The sequence below is a fragment of the Bombus bifarius genome, unplaced genomic scaffold (assembly GCF_011952205.1).
Source record: "Bombus bifarius isolate JDL3187 unplaced genomic scaffold, Bbif_JDL3187 scf7180000007970, whole genome shotgun sequence".
In the NCBI taxonomy this organism is placed as follows: domain Eukaryota; kingdom Metazoa; phylum Arthropoda; class Insecta; order Hymenoptera; family Apidae; genus Bombus; species Bombus bifarius.
Window position 1 is genome coordinate 4,253,785 of NW_022884356.1, and position 22,487 is coordinate 4,276,271.

The following is a 22,487-nucleotide window of genomic DNA, read 5'->3' on the forward strand; positions in this document are numbered from 1 at the left end:
ATGTTATACGTTATGTGTCTATTGTTTATGGTTGATGACTATACAAAACTCAGGAAAAGAGAACTTTAAGTTGGTGCATATAAAAAAAGATAAGAAAGATGGTATGAAAAAAGAAAGGATCGAGTTTCCAAAGTTCATTTAATCCTCCGTAGCCAGAACGTCAATTTATAAAAAAAAGGTATTGTAATTGGTTACAATTTTGTAATTTAATCTGAAATTTAGGAACCAATACCTAATCGTTAATGATAAGACGAACGAATAAAACAACATCTTTTTAGATGTAAATATATTGGCAACTTGTTATTTATTTATTATTTTACTACTATCATCAATTCTGTATTATTGGATAATTATGATAATAGGATGAAAGAAACAAATCCAATATTTTAACGACATTAGTAGACGAAAGACGCATCTTGTGTTCCTTCTTTGAGCTAAAAATTAAAGTTCAAAACTAAAGTAATATTTCACGATTCTATCGCTCAAATTCTCATTTTGCCATCGATCTCGATACCAAATATACCGTGTTTAAGGTAAAATCTGTATTATAGATAGCCTTAATCATGCATTTACTAAGTAGGGATCAAAGATCTTCATAATTTATTCATGTTAATCTTTGTCGTTCTTCTCTTTACTATTTATTCCCTTTGATATTCTACAATTCTTTTTATTCCTTTTTACTTCACTCTGTTTTCTTTTCTATCTTCGCCAGAGAAAGCATAAAAACGCGAAGCATAATAGCTTAGTTTGAATAATACACGTTAGTGATAGTCTGGAAGTTCCATTAGAACAAAAATTGTTTGATTATGAGCGTAGTAGCTTCAGGAAAGAGATATTCATTTTTTATAGCTTTCTTTTGTCCTTGTTTCACCTTACATTTCGTTTTTTTTTTATTAGAGATTATTCAAGGATTTTTAATACGTGCTTAGTTTTACAATCATTCAAGGATGTGTATATAGAATTGATTAGCGAAAGTAGAACTATATTCTGATTAATTCTCTCTAGTAGACGTTTGCGTCAGACTGAACAACTCGCATAGTAAATAAGTAGAAATTAATCTTGTTGCATTGCGATAGACATTATGGTCAGAAGAATTATGAAAATCAAAATTTAATATTCCAGTCATCCGTACCTTGTGTAGTTAACATTTTGGTATTTTTTTTTTTATTATCTTACGCAAACTGTTCCTAAATGAACAGAGTCTATGAAGAAGGATAAGGAAACGATGTAATTGTCGGTTGATTAAAACAAAATATAATAAATCACTTTAATTAAAAACACGGTTTACTTTACCGAATAAAAAAAGCTTACATCCCATTTAACTTAAAATCCAGTATAAAAAAGGAATAATAGTTTATATGCACCAACCTACGTTTACTACTACGATCGCCCAAAACAATATTCTTATCTCTAACCATTAGGAACAACACTTCCCATAGTCTACGATCTACACCTTGTTTTAATTTTATTATTACCTACGATGTTTCACAACTATCTAATCATTTGATATGAAAAAAGCAAGCGGAATATTAATGTGTACATATAAGATAATAATTCCTCGAATGTGTTCTTGTTGTGATCTTGCGATCGGTTCGTCAGAGGAGTCAAATTGCAAATTGAGATATCCGCAGAAATCGACTTTAAAAGTGAGCCACTTATTAGGACAGTAGCGTCATAATCGTCCAATAAAAAACTACAAAGTCACGCTATTTTTAATAACAACGTCAGAGTTCCGAAAAATTGTTCGTTGCCTCTTTAAATGGTGGAAAACGAATACTTTCATTGTTGAATGATCGAGTAACTAATTATTAACAATAATTTTCCATTTCAAATCTATTGCCGGACAAATGTACGCTTCTCAACAGTGTTACTCTATTGTACTATACAGCGAATCAACAACTCGTACATTCGTCATTCTCGTTATCGTAGAACAATCTACTGATAAGTTACAAACGATGCTACGTAATCATTCATTTGACCAATACGTGCCCAGGTAAGAAGGGGAATGTATTGTAGATGTAAACAGGTCGATTAAAGGCGAAGGAATTAGCGATGGCCAGAGCTGGATTCGTATCGAAATCTTCCTCCGGAATGGTAGAGGGCGTCGTTGGCTCTCTGGTTCGCGGGGTCGTTGTGGTTTTCATCGTCGTCGTGGTTGTTGTCGGCGGTACGGTGGTGGTAGTGGTGGTGGTGGTGGTGGTGAAAATTGGGGGGTGGCTTGTCGAGTACGGAGGTTCATAGGCTGGTAATCCAGGGGGCCCGTAATACGCATGCAATCGATTGTTGGTGGGATTAAAGCGTTGACCATTAGGACGCCATCCCCTTGGTTTATATGGCGATAAATCTGACGTTGCTAGTCCGATACAGAGAAGCACGAGGGTCAGCTGGAAAATGGAAAAGCAATTAATGGCTTAGCTGTCGCGTGCTTTTCCTGCTGTCCTTTCGGTGGCCGCGTTCTGAAATACGGAACGAAGGAAACGTTACTGGCAGACGGCCATTGTTATCACCAAACGAGTTTGGAACGATGGTTTCGTTCGATCGTGATTGTCTAAATTGATTGGGGTGCCTCCAGTGTTCCATGATTAGGAGAAATAAAAGGTTGCAGAGTCGGTAGATAGTTTTTCCTGGCCTGCGCGGGTGTTTTAATGTTTACGAAAATATTGCATCGAGCAATAAGTTTGTCCTTCTTTCGCTGATGTATGTATTTTCATAACATTTTGCAGAATGTTAGAGCTTTTTTTTTGTGAAATGTTAAGGTATATGTATCTGGATTTGTTTAGCGAATATAAAATGTGACACGAATTTATTATTCGATTCAACGGTTTCGATTAGTTTGTTCGTAACTATAAAAGCGAGAATGGAAGTGTGTGATTTATTGTGATATTTTTTTATATTAGTATAATAGATATTCGTTGCTTATTGAAAAAATTAATTTTAGTTTTACTTTGCACTTTCCATTCCTCTCAATAATCGTTACGACTCGTTAAAGTTTTAAACTATTATTTTTTTAACGAACAGTGTAATGTAAATTAATTAGGTCCTCTTTTCTCAATGATCTTAATAAGACGTTTTTATCGAGTTCCACCGAGTTCATATTTTATATTTCAATTTATAGGTTTTATAAATTTATGTATTCATACATTCAGTTTTCGAATCGAAGAGTACTATTGATTTATGTATGCGTATATAAAACAGCATATTTCAGTTTGCTCATAAATAAAGATCATCTTGTCCGTAAAAACTTTTGTATTGCTGTTAAGGCAGAGATTTAATGTTACAGCGTAAAAACCGGTGTGTTCTGAGAATTATAAAAATATTCAGAAGATTACTCTCTTCTTATCAGAATTACGTACGTTCTATCGAAAGTATAAAATTTATTTATTTTTTTATATTATTTATACTCGATGTCGATCAATATAATCGAATTAGAAAATTCGTCAGGGAAAACCTAAACGATCGTACTCTTCCATTTCTTTGGATCGAATTAAACCCACTGTTATATTGATTTTATTCTTTCAAAAGAAAAGAGAAATATTTAGCTGAATTATAAAAAATATTACAAAAGTGTTACTTTACCACCTCATAAAAATCGCTTCGTTCAATTAATTTCCTTTACAACTTGATTGTTTCTGTATTCACATGACAACAGATTACGATTTCCTACGCTTTTCCATCCCAATAAAAGTAATAATTCCGAAATTATTAATCACTGTCGACGAATAGATGGCACAATGACAAAGCTATAAATTATAAAAAAGAACGTCAAAAATACGTATATGGTTAATCGATATGCAAATGTCAAGTCACCGCGTTGTTGTAAAGGATTAATGACGCGAAGTGTAAATACGCGATCGGCTCGAACGTTCAATGAGATCAAAGTACGATTAATGGTTAATCGTTCCTCGCGTGCATAATAAATCCATTGTCTCGTTACCGTTCTCCACATTATTGCTGGCCAAAAACACTGTTAACTCCACTTGGAAAATTTTGACTGGCTTTTGCCCGTGTCTTTCATCCGTCTTTATATGCGACCACACGTTTATGAGATGGCGTCCAAGCACCGTGAATACGAAACGATTTCATTGGTTATTGCTCACCGTTTCGTAACTATACGCCAGACCTATATTACGTGTCATGAATGGTCATTCATTCGTAAGAAGTATCACGATGGCTACATGACTTTCTTGCGATGCTTTTTGCCAATTTCTTGTAGATTTCAACGAATTTACTTAGTCGACGATGGGTGACAGATATGTGTTTTAAACAATGACGATATTAACATGTTATTAGAAAGTTATGATTCTGGAATATTCTTGGAAAATAGATTAGAATCTCTTTAATTCTACTTAAATCTCCCCTAATTTTTATCTTATTCCTTTATATTCCGTTTCATTTTATTTTTACTCTGTACACAAACTAAAAGAAAAAAAGAAGGTATTTTACTATCTCTACGCGTTTAAACGCAAAATGCAGAGTTAATAAAAAAAAAAAAAAAAGAAAAAAATGCAAAGTAAATCAAATAGATTAAAGTTAATCCTCGTATGCATAGTTTTAATGATAACGTTGTAAGCATACTTATAGAGCGGAGTTTCAAATCTATTACAATATAATGAAGTAATATGAAAGTACTACTAAATGATATGAAATTTAATATACTTGAACCTAACTAATTAGTATGCAAGCGTCATGATAAATAATAGTATGCAAATACTTCTTTTAGTCATACTCAAAAACATTCTGTGGAAAGCGTTCAAATATTCTCACGGGACACTGTGTAAATCTTTGGAAACCAACGTTCCTCTCCCATCATAGAACTATTATATTCACAGAACACACTGTTATTTGTAAAACGGTTATCGCTATTCTGTACGAAGTTTCGGTACGAAGCGTGAGTATCTCAGCGATAGGTAATTTCCTCCTTGGTCCAGCCGGGATCGATTTAAAACGCACCGGCGAAAGCAGCCGTTGTAGTACATAATTTTGTCACGGCTTACGTGAGCGGTACACGTGCTCGGAATGCGGGATCCATTATGAATTCGCAAGATCAGGTCGGACGTCGTCCCGGTGCTCTTACGCGTACGAATTCGATCGGACTCGCCGCTCGAAAAACGTGGCATGCAAGTTAATTATCGGATTGACAGTGAAGCTCACCCGATTCCGATCTGGATTCCGGCTGCGGATCGCTTAGAACCTGCCGGCTGCCCGATGCCTGCGAAGAATCCTGTGTGCAACATCCAGAGAATAAGTTCGACTTTTCTATAGTAGCCAGACAGCAGGGTTTTCGCTAGCGTTCCGCTAATTCTTTCCAGTTAACTAGTCTCGAGGCTAGCGAGTCGCTTGCAGAACTGACGGATTTATTTTCTACTCTCTCTGGCTTTATATTTCTCGTATGTTTCGTATTTTTCGTGCGTTTTACCAAAGGATTTTGGAATATTTTTGTTAGGTCGATCGGGCAATTTTCGATAAGATTTTTTGTCGAGTTTCTCATCTTCCTTTCATTTCGCGACCAAGTACATTTCGATAAACTGCTCGCCAGTGGAAGAATTAAACATCAACAAATGAAAAGTAAAAATCACGTTCTAGTAGAAAATAAATTTTTATCGTACACCTCGAAGAGATCTAGATATACGATGGTGGTTATTAGCCATGTTACGTGGAAGCAAATGAACGAGCCAATATTCACGAGCTGCTTCGTAGACTAGGATAGAATATTTATACGAAATTTTCCATTTATCTTCGTTGACGAAGCGCCGTGCTCAAATGAATTAAATGGAATCTATCGATCTACCTTCCAATCGCGTCCACTCGAGTCCATTTGTGGTGACCTGTCGTTTCCGCTTTTCATTCTCGCCCGTTATCGATAATCCATAAGTCCCTTTGTGATAATCGCAATCTCGACGGATACGGCGGAGGCCCGACTCTCCTATTTGAACGCGTTTGTGCTGTCAATAGATCAATATCTTTTTCAGCGGATGTGTTTGACATCGGCTGCCGTCTGCTTAGAAGAGAGCGAAAGACTTTACGACCTCTTCCTATAATATCCGATCATTTCGGAAAATTGTGTCTAATTGTCGAGACATAAAAAAATCAACATCGAGGATCAAACTTTTATAACGAACGATTAACAATTTTTTAACCCGTTAACAGGTTACCTTTGATAATTATTTAATATGATAGTGTCAGTTCCAGTACCGTGGATCTTGGCACATTAAACCGAACCAACATTTTAAATTTAACCTGCACCTTAAAGTTAACTGGATTGCGCACTTTTATTCGTTTACGGGAAATTTCAATGTATGAAAACGTAGAGAATGAACGTAACATACAAAATATGCAAGGCAAAGTATCCTATAAGTATCCTATAAGCTTTCATTCCAATTGTGAAACTATTTTTATTTTGTTCCGTCAGTTCTGTAAAAATGGAAGTTTTATTAATTTCCATGCGTTTGCTTTTATAGTATTTATATGAATCTGTTCGCGAATTTCCCTAGATTTATTAATGTTAATTCATGGGCGGTATATCGAAAAGTCGTGAAATTCAGTGCTATAATTAATTACTTTCATCAGCAGTTTAATTAAAAGGGAACCATATGTTACGTTAATGTGGAGCAATAAAAAGATATTTAAGGTACAACTTGTATTATTTATCACAATGTTCGTTACGTTAGGTTAGTCTTTTCGAATAGATTCGCAGAAAAAGTGTATGCAGGTTCTACTTCATTATACTAACGACGATATTTTATCTGCGTCGAATTAAATGGGAATGTTTCCTGTTTGAATGTTGCAACGATGATCTCAGTTTCCCTGTATGGAATTTTGCAATATTCACCTTTCGTCATTTTAACGAACACCGAAACTCGATTCCAACAGAATGTTGTTTCACCATCGTAATTAGAATTTATACAGAATGACGATCCGTTTATAGAAACTAATTTCGAAATCGTTGTTCGTCGTTTAAATAAATAAACCATAGTCACGTACCAAATATATCTCGATAAATTCTTCAAGTGAAATTTAAGTGTTTCCCATTTTCTATCGGAGGATAGTTCAATACGCTGTTAATCAGTTTTGCGTTATTAAATTGTCTTTTCATTTGGTTTTCGGATTAAATATACGTTTTTGTTACTGTTTTGAATATTTCAAAGATATCGATCGCCGTAATATTAGTACGAAATTTCGTCGATCTTCATAGAAGCCTATGAAACGCAATTGCGTACAACTGTAGTCGCTAACGATCCTCAGAGGTGGATGCAACTCCAAATAAATAAATTGAAAAAGAAGGAATATACTGTACTTGCAAGTTAAATATTTATTTATTCAATAATAAGTAAGTAAATATTCGTGAAAAATCTTATACATTTACTCGAAGGTAAATTGCATGGTATCGGTCGTAAAAATATTTTCGGAACGATAATATTGATTCGCGATAGAAGATGTCCTTCTTTTCTCGCTGGATCTCGATAATTCTTCGCGCGGCCATAGTAAAAATAAACGAAGAATGAATAATGTCTAGCCCGAGCGACAAGATGAAATCTACGTAACGTTCTGCGCCCGACAGATAGAAGTGCCAGTTTGATCGAAAGCGCAAAATATAATACTCCGCATTGGGTACTTTTGTTCTCTGATCGAGTATATCAAGTATTCTGGTCGAGTAACAAGTGGTGCACGCGTCATGTCACTTGTCAGACGCAGTGCACACTACACACTCAGGCCTGGTCCCTGGTGCCTTTTACCTGAAAACAAGAATGAATATTCCTTGTCGATAAAAGTCCAGCCTCTTCGTACCTGTCTCTTCGCCAATCCATTCGTTTTCTTCCTTCGTATCGAGAAATTTCTTCTTTAAATTCCCATTTTTCTAATCCGTTGGTTGTTTGTTATTTATTATATTACTTGTTATTTACTCCGGAAAGTGTTTTGTGAACGATGCAGACTTTATCAGCGTATGATATATGTTTCCCCTGTGAGAATGGCTTATTCTATGTATTTTAGTTTATTATTTTCATAGAAGAATGATTGCAAGACAATATTTTATTCTGTGATTTTTAGCAACGTTCGCGGTTATCCTTTGGTTCGAACAGTTGAGTTGATAAATAAACGATAAACAGTAATACACGCAAATCTAATTAATACATTCAATGAAAATTCTAAATAGGAAGTGGATATAGCTGAGATTATTCGATACTTTTTCTATTTTTTCGTTCAGTTTATTCTAGAAGTTTTTCAATAGTACATATTAATATCGAACGACCTGGATTCATTCTTTTGTATTTTTATTTTTATTCTAAAAAGTCTGCTTTAATGAACTCGCTCGATATTGAACATATGTTTTTAAATGCACGTAATAGGATAAACAGGAATAAAGTTGTACGATTTAAACAATTTCTATCATACAATTAAAGTTTGCCAAAACAAGGAAGCATCCTAATCTTAAAGACATTCGCGCGGCAATGTAAATCCGCGGCGATGTAAATTTAAATTGAAAAATGTTTAGCGTTCTTCGGCAGACCAGCAGACGTTTATTAAATTTCAGTTCACTGCAAACGCTGTCTGCAGAAGATTAAACAATTTCATTTCTAGCACCGAGCGTCTTTTTGCGACGATTCACGGATCAATTAGAACGGATTCTCGTAGTATTTTTTTTAATCGTAGGTTTATCGTGTTTGTATTTCCTCCGATGAATATGGAGTATGGAATTAAAATTGAATTCAGAATATAAATCGAACAAATATTTGTGTTATCAGACCGCTCCGTTGTTTTTTATTATCAGGATCAATAATAAATTACTTTATAGTACAAATTATTTTAAATTAATATTCTATACACCCTAAATTTTGTTTATAATCGGAAGTTTATTTCGATACACGAATTAAATTAGATTAAGAACATCTACTACTGCAGTACATTCGTTCGTGTTTATTATTATTTATTTGAATTTTTATCTTCTTACTCACTGCTGCTTTCTTTCGATACAGTCACTTATAATTGCTAATTATAGTTTATTATCTTATCTCCTCTTCAAATTTCCGTACAATCACGCATTAATTCACAAAACATATCTCACTCGAGCATCTCTTGACACGTCTACGTCTCGGTGTTGTCTGTATATAGAAACGTAGGAAAACAGAACTATACATATTACACGAGAATAATCCAGGAAAGGATTAAATGTGAATTTACGTCGATATTAGAAATCATTACGATCCAATTATTGTTTCTCGCGTCCATTGCACTCGTTGTTTTTCTCACTTTGTTTAACTCCTACGTAATGCACGCCCTTTCTGGCATCCTGACGCCTTTGCACGTCCTTCGTCAACACGGTCATGATGAAACCGACGAGCAGCGCCGTACAAAGTCCCACGTGCACCGGAATATCCCCGTATACTTCCAGCAATCGGCCCATTATCAGAATGAGAACAATTCCGTAAACGTTATTAGCCACGTTCAAAATTCCCGCCGTTATCTCCTCGGACTCTGGGTACGTGTATTCCGCGCACATTTCGTATCCTAAGGCTACGTAACCGACTAGGAAGTACCTACAGAAAGTAGGTAATTGCACTTTAGAGTTGCACTAGAATCAATTTCGAGTGAATGAGTTGCACGGTGAATCGTGGAAGAAAATTTCGATGACGATCACTGTCACAATTTATGGTAATGCCGTAAAAGCCATAGTTCAAGTAAAGAAAGTGTGAAAAAGAATTTGATATTCCTGTCGTATATTTCGATGATGATCAGACAGATGACTGACGTATTCTGATTTTTACTCAATTCTGTCGTTATAGTCGATTTTTAATAATAAAAAAAAAAAAAAGAAATAGAGAAAGGTGAAAGAAAATTTGAACGATGGTCGGTGCTACGAATTTTGACGCGGTAACGACGATTCAAGAGCTGCGGCAAAGTATAACAAAATTTTTCATTTCTGACAGACGTGAGATAATTTTTTGATAATCAGAGGGACGACATTTTATAACATCCTAGCATATTTTAATTCGAATTTATTTATTTTGCAAGTTGAGAAGCTTCAATACGATAAGCAAGAAACCGGTAATATCCTCCTGTAGTTAAATAAATCGAACGAGGTTGAACTATGCTTCATTTCATCGATTACGAGATAACAGAAAGATCGAAGGAACTTTGTATTTTTGCGTAAAGTAATTAACAAGGTAATTAACGACGCGATTAACGACGTAGTTTTCTATAGGTATTTGAACATGAAGTTGTTAATTGAAATGATCTGATGTTAATAAAACGTGGTGTGTGCACGTGTATACAGTACCCGAGAAAAATAGCCGATAGGTATACCATCCATTTCATTTCGAGCCACATGAACGTAGAAAAGAATAGCTGTCCACACAGTGCGAGAAAATACACGATTACGGTTGTTTCCCTGAAAGTACATATGTCCAGTTTTGTTATAAAATATTAAAAAAAGAGAGACACGCGTTGGCGAGGTACATGTTAAAAAATATGAACACCGACAGAAACGTACGATATATCAGGAATTTGATTTAACACTGTCCAGGTTGATCCATTTTTCACAAAATGAATACATTTAGAGTACTATGTTGGATTTAGAAATAGCGAATTCTGTTGGATACACATATACACACGCATTCAGGCACACTTATATTCTTCTATATGATACGCAGAATATTTTTTATATCTCGAAAAAAATCGTTTATAATCCGATATTGTATCTTGGCGATAGAGTTTCAATTAAGATAAATTATAGAAAATGCCATTAGATTAAAAAATTAAACGATCTCGAAGAATTTTCTTTGCTTTTATCGTTCTGTCTTTCAATGATCTTTCAGTTTATTATCTGAAATTTAACTTACTGGCATACTAATTTTTTCACGCTTACACGCTCCTGTGCATATTATTTTTTCCGAAAGAAAATTGCTATTTCTCGTTCTTAATAATCGATAACGAAATTCTCGCCAACAATCAAAATGTACTCAATCACGAAAGTGTTAGAGCTTGAACTGTTGAATTACTAAAAACTGAATTATAGCAGATGAGTTAAATGAAAAAGATGGATCATCTGACACGGTATTTCTGTTTGCTAATAAGCGTCAAAGATAGAAACAATAGAATAAAATTCATGCAAAAGAAAATAGAGCTGCGAAGATAGAGGGAGAATTTACGTGATAATCTTCGAAAGATAGACGAAGAAATTTGAATAAAATTTTCTTACTTGTATTTATGTGTCTTATCGAGAATCACTCCAAAAGTGACAGCACCTATCATTCCTGTAATGATCATGGCCAAACCGATTTTACCCGCGTCTTCCTCACCGTGCTGCAAAATGTTCAACGTTTCATAATTAGACCTGTATAATCGACGTGTGTAACGTGAGCATATTCAGGTTCTCCCTAGAATTCGAATTTCCTGAAATCGAAAAATTAGAAATATCTATGGGAAACAATTTCTTTGTTGATCAGCTCACCTCGAAGTGTGCAAGATATATTTGATTTAGTAACGTTCCTACGACGTTCAACACACCGATGCTCAAACCGTACGAATTGCAGAGAATCAAGTAACTTTTGTTTCTGAACAATCTCTTAATGGGTTGCATAATATTTTCTTCAAGTTCCATTCGATTTAACTTTTGTAGAGCCCGTGTTTTGCTCGGCGGTAATTTTGGATCGTCCTCGAATACTGTATGAAGTAATATTTTTTTTTAGACATCGGATGTTCCAGACTGAACAATGTAATATTTAGTAATTAAATTGTTAAACATAATTTTCGATTTTTTGCAATTTTTCTTTGTGTATATTACCTTCAACAATTTTTTCTGATTTAAAAAAAATTTTTTAATTCACGATATACTTAGGAATTGTTACTAAATTTTATTAATATTCATTGAAAAGTGACAAGAAATTGCTTACACGTTATAACTAATATGAACGCAATCGTCATGATGATAGCTACGGTCCAGAAAAGGTGCGACAAGCTCGTGCCAATATCGTCGAGATTTTCATGATTCTTCACGATTATCGGTGTAATTAAGAAACTTAAGGCTATCCCCATCTGGGTACCAAAAATGCTTAATGACGTAGCTGTGGAAAGTTCATTGGCGGCAAACCATTGCGCTGCCAGACGTCCAGGTAATGTTAGAATTATCGTCTGATACGAAAAAAATGCGATATAAAATTATATTATATATTATTAAAGTATATTTAAATGCTTATCTAAATATTTCATATGCCGTGCTGCCTCTTATTTGAATATACAAATTTTTAAGTTGTAGTTGAAAAATATTCAATTGTCAGATGTAGTTGTTACGTTGTATTCTATATTTTATATGGATTATTGTGAAATACTGTTATTTATTTATTATATTTTTGTAAAAGAATCATTTCCCAGAAAACATTTTAAATTGTTAAAAGTAATTTTAATAATTATTTAAGTTTCATTTGAAAAACTGTTATTTCAGTAATACAATACGGGCCAGCAAAGTTTTAAAAGTCATAATTACAGCATAGACACACAGACAAAAATTCTTACGATACTTTTATAAACAAGTTTTGTTCTGTTCAAAATGATAAAATTGTAAGTTGTATTCTTCCATAGAATTTCGAAACTCGAACTGGATTTTCCTTTTCCTTTTTGTTTTTTTTTTTTTTTGAACGAGAACAAGATTTCTGTAGACGTATTCCGAAACAGAAGTTACATATTACAAAGGTTTCATTAAGCTTGAAATGCAGTCACTGAACGAGCATAAATCTTTCTACGAGATAGTGTTTCGGGGTTAAGGCCTGGTACATAAAGTTCGACTAGACTTGTAATGCCTTGCATTAGCAAAAATTTATGACACGTTTTCAGAATTTGCTTCACGTACCTGAGTTTATAACTCACGCGATTTTCACAAACGCAACGTCGTCAAATTTTGTAAATATAATCTTCCGACAATGTGAAAACTTGTTTTTAATTATTTTGGTCGAAAATTACAGGTATAGACAGATTATAGTGTGTGCGAAATAATAATAATTGCCGTAAGTATAATCGATCGCGTTCCAAGTTGTGTACTATGCCCGTTGATTAGGATTGATTTATTGCATCGCTTATTTTGTTTTATACAACTTTTAACTGGATCAGTCTGACACGAACCGTACCATACTACTTACAGCGACGCGTGAGCAAAGTTCTTAGCTTCGAACCTTTCGAATTCGAGGACGGCTTGAAAACATATTTTTGCAAACAAATTCAATATTAATAAATTTCTCATTGCTTTTATCAATCTTTATTGATTTTTATTTACTTGAAAAATTGAAAAATTCAATTCAGTTTCATAGTAGCAAACATTTAAATTCTGAATTGTGGCATCAATGAATTGGAATATTTTTGAAGTATCTCGTTTTATTTAGCGTTCTATATTTTACACAATGATTTATCTCCTATAAAGTATAGAATACTAAATAACACCGCCAATATTTTAAAATTAAGTATTTTAATCCACATTTTTATGAGCCTATTTTTATTCGTTGGCATGTCGATCGAGAATTAAATTACCATTAATGGAGACAAATAAAAAACGAGGAATTGATTTCTAACCTGTGTAGAAGCAACTAGAGACTGTCCAATGAAGGTGACGTAAAATCTGTCAGGACTGACGGACAAAACTTTGATCCACGAACCAAGACAGGTAGCACCGCAGCCTATAATGTTAGTCCATCTAAATCCGACTCGATCCACCATATATGTAGCAGGAAAAATGAAAATCACGTAATAGCCCATGAACGTCATTGCTGTCCAATCGACAGTCAGTGAAGAAACGCCATAGTACCTGAGAAACGTGTTTATTCAAATCTCTAATATTCCTTCTCACGAGTATTACTTGTAATTATAGTTCATTGAATTCTAAAAAATTTTCAATTTTTCTCTTATTATATATTACTTATAATTCAATGAGTTTTTTAAAAATTCAACCGAAGAGTAATTTAAAATTATTATTATACCGATGATTTCAGAATGTAAATTCAACGATGATTCACAGATATTTTCACATGTTTTGGAATAATCAACGCAATTGTCGGCATTAATGTTATCTTTGTCTTCTGATTCGCAAAAAACAAGAAGTCATTCCACCGTGTTTGTATTTATATTTCTCGTATGTGGTCTGTTTGCATTTTTTGAGATTTTCAAATAAACAAGATTTGAGGCATTTACAAAATTGATTATCACTGTTTTTGAACGTACGTGTTGCTCGAAAAATTAGCAGCATTTATCAATAAATATCTCAATAAATGCTAATACAATATTTCAACGAGTAAATACATATTTCTAAGTGAATCTATTTATTCATATAAGTATTATTCGATATATCGAACATTATTACCAAACAAAGATTACCAGTAATGAAACAATTTACGGTATAAAATAACTAGTCACGTACAAATTGTCATAATTCGATTCCTGAATAACACAAGTTCAAATACCTGCTAACTATGTTGCTGATTATAGAATATTGAATCCACTGAAAGTTGCTCATTCCCGTGTACAGAATAAACAAACCCAGCATCAGCCATCGTCTCTTGTACACTTTCGTTTCCAGTGGATTACTGTTGTTCTTTTCATTGCCATTTACTACCTTCACCAAATTATTCACGCACAATACTTCGTTCAGATCCTTTTCCTCTGTCATCCTCATATTATTCCTTCGACAATATTCCAATTTTCTTTCTAATTTAATCGAAACAACAGCTTATGCGACGACCCAACACCCGAACAAAATCTTCAACAACAAAATTCCGAATACTTTAACAAGGTGACTCTATCCGTTAAAATTGTTCCATATTCGTCTTCTGTAAATTTTTCTCCTGCAAATTCGCTTCACGACCAATACCTTCTATCCTCGTCAGTTGCGAAACCTATGGAACTTCGATTTTCTCCTTGCCATTAGCGAGGAACGTGCACTCTCTGTTTACGTTCGACGATCCTCCCTGGCCGATTCTTCTTTCTCAAACGAAGTTAGGAATTTAGTTAGAAAGTTAGTTAGGTTGCTGATCGCGCCAACTCTCCTTCTCTTCGACACTTGACAAACGAATTCTCTATACTGAAGGAATTCTCTGAACTCAAAACGATCATGTATCCCGCGTGATCGTCTTCATCGCGATCACGGACGAATTCCGTCTACAAAATGCCATTGCTTGACGTTTTATCTCGACTCACGATTAAACAATCGTATTTGCCACCAAGCTACCTTCCGTATTCGCTGTTATCGTGATTTTTATCGCGTTTGTTAGGTCTTAGGCCACCGTCGAATCTAATTGATCCTTTCTTTCGTTAGTGTTTTTCCATCTTGATCTAATCTCGATCTCTTATCCATCGTTGTCAATTTTTTTCTTTCCTATCTCTGTTAAATAACGTTTGTTGTAATCTTTAATCTCGATGAAAAAGCAGATTTTTCGTAAATCTTTGGAAGCTGTAACCGCAGCCAGGTTTCACAAGGTACACGACAAAGAATTAAGATACTTTTATGACTTCTATCAGGCGCATGATTTCGAAAGTAAACAGTTGATAGAATGCATAGTAATCTCGGTATTCGTGTTGAACGGCGAGATGTTTGTGAGGAGAAAACCTCTGGCGCCGTTCTGTAGTCTTTAGGGTTTAGTCAATGTTGCAATTTACAAGTATAAGCGACTATAGTCTTCCTGCTGCGACGCCAAATGGGAATAGGGCGTCTCTATGAATCGATTCAACGTCTCCTTTTCGAATAATTCCTAAAGATATTACGTTCGTAGGTATATTTCTTTCGTTTAAACATTCCTTTGAAATAAATCTTCAAATAATTAACGAAAAAAGCATCAATTGTGATCAATCGTAAGATATACATTTGGTAAATATAACTTTGGTAAGAGAGAGATCGCTGAATTTTTTTTCTCTGTTTCTTTCTTTTTTAGTTTAAGTTTTATTCGTAGTTTCTTTCGAAACTGAAAAAGCTTAGTGACGTTTGGAATTTAAATTAAATAGTTGTATTTGTATTAACTATATAGATATAGAATCTGATTGTAATTTTTATTAGGAGATATAGAACTTAACTTAAGAATTATATTCTTTTTTCTAAATTAAAAGTTTGAAAATTAATCTCGTTACGTTTTTTCTATTAATTGTATCCACATTTCTAGTTGGTATTATATATAGAATTCCTGATACGCGTTATCTAACTTACTCATACTTATCGTCGATATCTAATTTAGGCTTTTGTTTTGTGTTTCATCATTATCTTCAAACCTTGAGGAAACTCATTCAGAAGTATAATAAATAATAACAAAATGCTAATTATATACTGTTCCGTGTAATTCAAAGTATTTTTAATTTAATTTCCGTTGGAAAATATAGAATATTTGAACGTTCGATCGTAACATAAGTAAAGAAATATCGTGTAATGAATATAACAGAAGTTTATTAGATATTACATTTTAACAATAAAGATAATGCAAATCTGAGGCTCTCTGAGTTACATAAGTTCATAATTTATTACAAAATTAAACATCTCCGACACAATTCTCTTCATAAACTCCGTGACACTCTTAAATGCATTAACATCAATGGTAACATTAAAAAACGTCGGAAAAACTATGACTGACTGAGTGGTGCACCCGGAAATTTTCTTCCATTTGTAAAAATATGTGACAATCGAGTATGGTACAGTACCAAAATTTCGTCCTGCAATTAGGTGAATCTTCCATAGGCGATTTATTGCCAAACAAACGTTTCGTTTGAGAAAATATTCGAATAATTATCAACGATTATTAAAAACGATTAAACGCTGGAAATTGTTACGGCGTTGAGTCTCGTAAGTAATAAATCAAAGAAATTATAACGATATAAATTTCCTATCTTATTAAACAATCGTTTTCGTATAATATCCTTATACGGGCAAATCTTTACAAAACAAAGTAAAACAAGTATTTCTATTTTTATTAGACTTCTAATAACGTTACGTTATTCTATTTATAATACTCTTTATAATATTTCAAATAAAGATCTTTTACTCTCATCTTTGCAATAATGTGAGTTCAATTTAATCTCGTTCGATCATACCGAAATCAAAATTTTCTTCAATTTATTATTTACTGTCGACATAAAACCACGAATGATGCACCTTCTTTCGCATAACCCATTAACAGCATTACAATCTCGCGTTTCGTTTGATTCTCTCTCGATTATTTACATAACTAACCGACTCAACAGTTCGCCATTAAGTCTCTAACTAATGTTTTACAAAAAAATATACTATCCACTGTAAGTATCGGTTTCACCTCTTTCATTGCACGCAAGAACACGGTATAATGAATACCAAACGAATCAGGCACGCAATGTCGGTACTTTACCACACCGTGACGCGGATACCTTACATTATACGCAACGTCATTTTCTTTTCTTTCTTTTTTTGTTTTTAAATCCTTGTCTCCCGAGAATCAGACGCACACACACGTGTCCCGGTTTGAAATCCTCGAAAAATCATCTGTCTCTCATTTGAAACGAGTCCTCGAAAATATATTACAAATGACGGATCGTTATCGTTACGAAGTTGAAAGAACAATTATCTTTATTTCTTTATTTCGTACGGATTAATATTAAAGTGTCTCGTTTTTATATTTATATTTATATTTGCATTTATATTTATATTTATATCTATACACATAGTCTAACGATTACTCGTATTGTATACAATTTATTGTTTAATAATTACTATGTAACGTTTTGGGACCGTAATCCGGTACAATTGATATTTAACGTGTTAACGTACTGTATACATTATGTATTACAAACTATTCAATTCACCGAGCAACAGTTCACACAGGGCGACTCTTTGAATGTAAAAACACGTGGAAAAGATTACTTTTTAATTACGTTTTCTTACTTCCTCCCTTTCTTCTATTTTTCTCTTTTTCTTTTTTCTTTGCTTTTGCTTGTTTTATTACAATGTTCTCGTTGAACACGCGAGCTACGTTCGCGATATCGCGTTATCTTTGACTAGCTAGCGTTCTTTTACGGTAGCTCGTATATTCTCATCCTAAATCGACCATCCTGACGAATATAGGTTCTTCTTGGTCGAGAACTCAACTTTCGTTCGAACTTCACACACACACACACACGCACACAAATTTTTGTTCCACACTGGAGAATGAAAAATTACGGTTCCATTATGAAATGAAATATAAGTTTCAACGTGCAAGTTCACGGTGTTCGATAATCCTCCTACGTAACGTACGAAATGTCCAATGTTTTAACGATTTATACTTTACGATATAAGTTTTAGAAAGAGCATTTTTATATACGTAAACGAAAGAATAAGAGTAAACAACGAATTAAAGTGACGAAAGAAAAAGATTCCGACTTTTAAAATGGCACAGATATAAAACATCTAGAAGGATAAAAAGACTGATTGACAGAAGGATTTAGAAAACTGATAGAACTAAAAACGGGACATTTCGTATGTTACAAACTGATTAGTTTAACTGTACAATAGAGGCCAGGAATCGAACACCCACGTAACAATCACGCGATCACTGGTGCTCTCTTGCACAATTATTCACAAATTGATGATATTAGCGAATCGATGAGCGACAAATTGTAGATTATAAACCTCTGTCGCACGAACTATCTTTACAGTTTTTCGTCGAATAGGACAATCAATGTAGCCTTTCGAAATGTATCCTTCTAAGATTCACTTGTAAAATTTGACTCATTTCATTTTTATACAAAAGAATTTATTAAGCATTCATAACTCGTAGCTCGTGATTTTTTAAACTGTTTCGAATTTGCCCAATTGTGCAAGGAGGCCTGGAAAATATATAAATATTCATCACTTCGGAGGGTCTCAAAGTCTGTCGAAGAACGACGAAGAGGAAGAACGTGGAATGAAGTATGGTAACGCGTGTCATCACGCGGAAATCAAGTTCCGGTTTCCTCGACGAAAGCATCGAGAGTTGTGATTTCACGTCGAAAATGTTCTCATCGTTTCGATCACGATTAAAACTGATCGAACGAACAGACCAGATCGCCCTTCGTAATATAATTTGGCACGGTTCAACGTGTTTCTTGTGCATTCTCGTGATAATTCTTCCGCTCGAAGAAAGACAGTACCAACGCAACACTCCATTTATCTGAACTCTTCGTGGGACAATCACAGTTCATATAATAAGAGGACATCGGTTCTCCCTAGGATTTATGATTTCTCATTCGTGTGCTGGATCGTTGAATAATCGATTTACAATGTGTACTTTCAAGAGGCTTATACTTTCGCGGTAATGATCTGTTTTCATTCTTCAATTTCAATTTCAATTTAGTTAAAACACTACTTTCTATCTGTAAAGTGACATCAAACACAGAAAAATGTACTTATCCTTATTTCCTTTCGAATATCTTTAATTACGAACGAAACGCATGTTCTGACATCTCGTATTGTATATATGTTTTGTAAGGAAAAGATAACAACAATCGAACGATAAATTGAAGATATTATATCGTCCTATATCTGTACAAAATCATTGTAATCTATTGGACGAAATAAAATGTTTACCAATTCGAGGAGTATTTACAACCTCGAATATTCGAAAATCACATTGCAAGCGATATACCACGAACGAAATGGAAATAGTATGAAAGTTTGCAACACCTAAATAACGGAGAAAAATAAATACCACGAATATATTAAACGATTTAACAATAAGAACTCACATTCGGATAATAATGGATTTAATTGACAGGAGTTGAAATTAAAACACACACGGAGGTAAAACTAAAACGAATGAAATTCAAATAAATGGAGGTTGTAGACTATGTTCGTAAAACTTTGGTTCCGCGGCGTAATTTCTGTTTCTGTGAATTTTAACAATACCAAACACTATGTTTTGCCGTTACTGACGGGGCCAGCGGATATCTAGATAGTTACAGCGACACATTCCCGGTTTCCCAGACAACCAGAAGGGAATCAACGAATGGAAACTGTGTTGGTCGAAGGTGTCTCGAACTTGCTGAAATTCGACGCGATTTTCCATTAGAAAGTTGAGATGTCTCGACGAACGGATGGATGGACGATAAGTTCACGCGAGATACTTCCGACTAGACATCTATTCGATTTTGTAAATTTACCATCGGCGAAACTAGTTGAACGACGAAACCAGTACGGTTTCTCAAAGATCTACCGCAAGATTCATCATGGCTTCCGTGCTGAGTAATATTTGAATTTGTTCCGCGCACGTGAATGTTAGTTTTCTTTCTAGAAGAACGATTGAATCGTATGAAATGGTTTACTATGGTTTGTTGCGCGTATTCGATGAGAAATTGAAGGAAGCAAAGTTTTTTTAATCTTTGACCGATATCGTTTGATTATGGGTGGTGGTAACTGTGTGGATATTACTTTTAAGTTGGATGATTTGATCTTCTTTATTCTAATTTGTATTCTATATTTTGCGAGATAGATAACATGGATGATATTTATCATATAAAATGCAGGATAAAATTAGAACAAAGTACTTTGAAATTAAGCAACTTGGTAACATTGTGTACGTATCGTACCAAAAACGTGAACGCAACATCGTGTACAACTATGGAAATTCACGTATGAATTATGGTATTTGGATCTCTCCGTGAACCTCAGTAGCAAAGGTATCGATAAATTAGACGATTAATCTTTTTACTGATAATTTCTCCAATAAGAAACAACGGTATAAGTATACAAACGATAATATAACAATGTTCATTGAACCAATTCTCAGCATCTACAAAATTCGATTCTCATCCTCGTTTAACCAAACTCTTCGCTTGATCAAATTCACGATACGATCAATTATAGAATGAACACGAGTTAATCTTTGTCCAACTATCGTCCAACTTCATATCGGTCGACAGTTAAATAGGGAGAAAAATGAGAAAAATTAATAACCGTGGCGCATGACGCAGCTTCCGGTAGAAGCACGTCAACGATTCGGCCAGAATTGTTTGGAGGATCCAATTTTTCCTCGAACGAATCCTGCGGCGAACCGTTGCGTCGCAGTTGGCAGGAGGTCGGTTTCCCTCGGCAAAAATACGATTTCACGGAGGTCCACCATCGATCTAACGATAAACCGCTGTTCCCTGGCTGTCTGGTTGCTTCCGTCTCGGTGTCACATGTTACCATACGCGACTCTGCCATGGCAGCACGAAGAAGACATTGTTACAAGAACGATATGTGAGACAGAGTTTCGTTCGTTAAGCGCCAGAAATCGGACGAAAACTTGCTCGAGACGATGACGATAGTTGCGTTCTCGACGTGTTCTTGTGTCATTTTCTTCTATTCTCTTTCCTATTTTTATCCTTTTCTTTTCTCTTTCTTATTTGTTCTTTTTTTTTTGGAGGGGATTTTCCTCGTGGATTTTTCTTGGAAACTTCGTTTCCTCGCATAATGTACAAACTTACAAACGGTGGGACATAGTTGGGGAGAGAATTTATGTTACAAAAAATTGAAAGGAGCAAGAAGCGAGGAGAATTACACTAATTATAGCCGGCAATCTCGCGAGGATCGCGGATTCGAGGAGACACGCGCGAGAGCTCGACAATGGCTGCGATATGTCTCAATTTTTCTTCTTCTTCTTCTTCTTCTTTTAACATTTAACAAGATACTGTATATATATATGTATATATACTATATGTATATATTTGTATATTTAATATTTAACGTTTATCGATCGTTCGCCCCTTTAGCCGCTTGTTAATTAGACAATTTGATCCCAGAACACATGGTAATAGCTTATAAACGTACCATTTATTTATAATTTCGCGTACGAATTCTTTTATGTATAAATTTACAGGTATCGTAACTCGCTAGTCCTTCTCGTGGATCGTACCGACTATCTAAATCGCGTCCTTCGGGCTATAGTTATCGATTGATCATATCGATTTTGTATAGATCGTTGGTCGTTTGTACGAAAGTCCCGCAACAAGGAAATCCAATTACCTTTCTTAAGATGTTAAGATGGAAGAGAGGTTATTTTAGGCGTATAAGATTATCGAGATAGTTAGCTTTGTAAAAGGATGCAAAGGAAGACGCGATTTGGTGATCAGTTGATTTGGGAGGACGTTAGATCGGTTTAGTCCTTGGTGCAAGTCTTTCGAGACACGACTGAAGCAAGTAACTGTTTCTTTGGCTTTGAGATGTAGGCGCATCGATGAACTCGCTGTGAAATGTTTACTAAACTTTGCATTGGTAATGCAATGGTAACATATTTTTCATATGTTAAAAGAATCGACGAAAATAATTGTTTTTGAATATCTTTTGAATTATCAACATTTTAAAATAATGTTCGATTTTAAGATGCGAATGTTGGAATTTTTACTTAGTCTTCTGAAGATCGTAAGATTAAAAAAATCGAAGTACATGAAAATTTGGAAATTAAAAAATTTCGAAATACGAATAATTGAAAAGTTGGAGATTCGATGAATCAAGGACTAACATTTAAGAATGAGAAAATTTTGAGGTTGGTAAATTTAAGACTTGA

General features: G+C 34.4%; 2 protein-coding genes across 2 annotated transcripts; both read right to left on the reverse strand.

Moving 5' to 3' along the window:
* Positions 1-882: 882 nt before the first annotated feature.
* On the reverse strand, positions 883-4,230 carry LOC117211139 (integumentary mucin C.1-like). The gene is made up of 2 exons (XM_033454762.1): positions 3,935-4,230; positions 883-2,384 (listed from the first exon to the last, which is right to left on the reverse strand). The coding sequence occupies exons 1-2, from the start codon at positions 3,944-3,946 to the stop codon at positions 1,971-1,973; spliced, it is 426 nt and encodes a 141-aa protein (XP_033310653.1). The 5' UTR covers positions 3,947-4,230; the 3' UTR covers positions 883-1,970.
* Positions 4,231-8,729: 4,499 nt separating this feature from the next.
* LOC117211133 (feline leukemia virus subgroup C receptor-related protein 2-like) lies at positions 8,730-14,650 on the reverse strand. The gene is made up of 7 exons (XM_033454748.1): positions 14,439-14,650; positions 13,555-13,786; positions 11,889-12,126; positions 11,447-11,658; positions 11,195-11,298; positions 10,274-10,384; positions 8,730-9,533 (listed from the first exon to the last, which is right to left on the reverse strand). Exons 1-7 carry the CDS (start codon positions 14,648-14,650, stop codon positions 9,206-9,208), a joined length of 1,437 nt encoding a protein of 478 aa, XP_033310639.1. The 3' UTR covers positions 8,730-9,205.
* Between the last annotated feature and the right edge of the window lie 7,837 nt (positions 14,651-22,487).

Excerpts from the sequence above, each read along its gene's own strand:
- LOC117211133 (XM_033454748.1), bottom strand. The coding sequence starts at position 14,650 with ATGAGGATGACAGAGGAAAAGGATCTGAACGAAGTATTGTGCGTGAAT. Across the intron at positions 12,127-13,554 it reads CTCTAGTTGCTTCTACACAG|ACGATAATTCTAACATTACC; the intron begins GTTAGAAATCAA and ends TTTTCGTATCAG. Across the intron at positions 10,385-11,194 it reads GATAAGACACATAAATACAA|GGAAACAACCGTAATCGTGT; the intron begins GTAAGAAAATTT and ends ATGTACTTTCAG.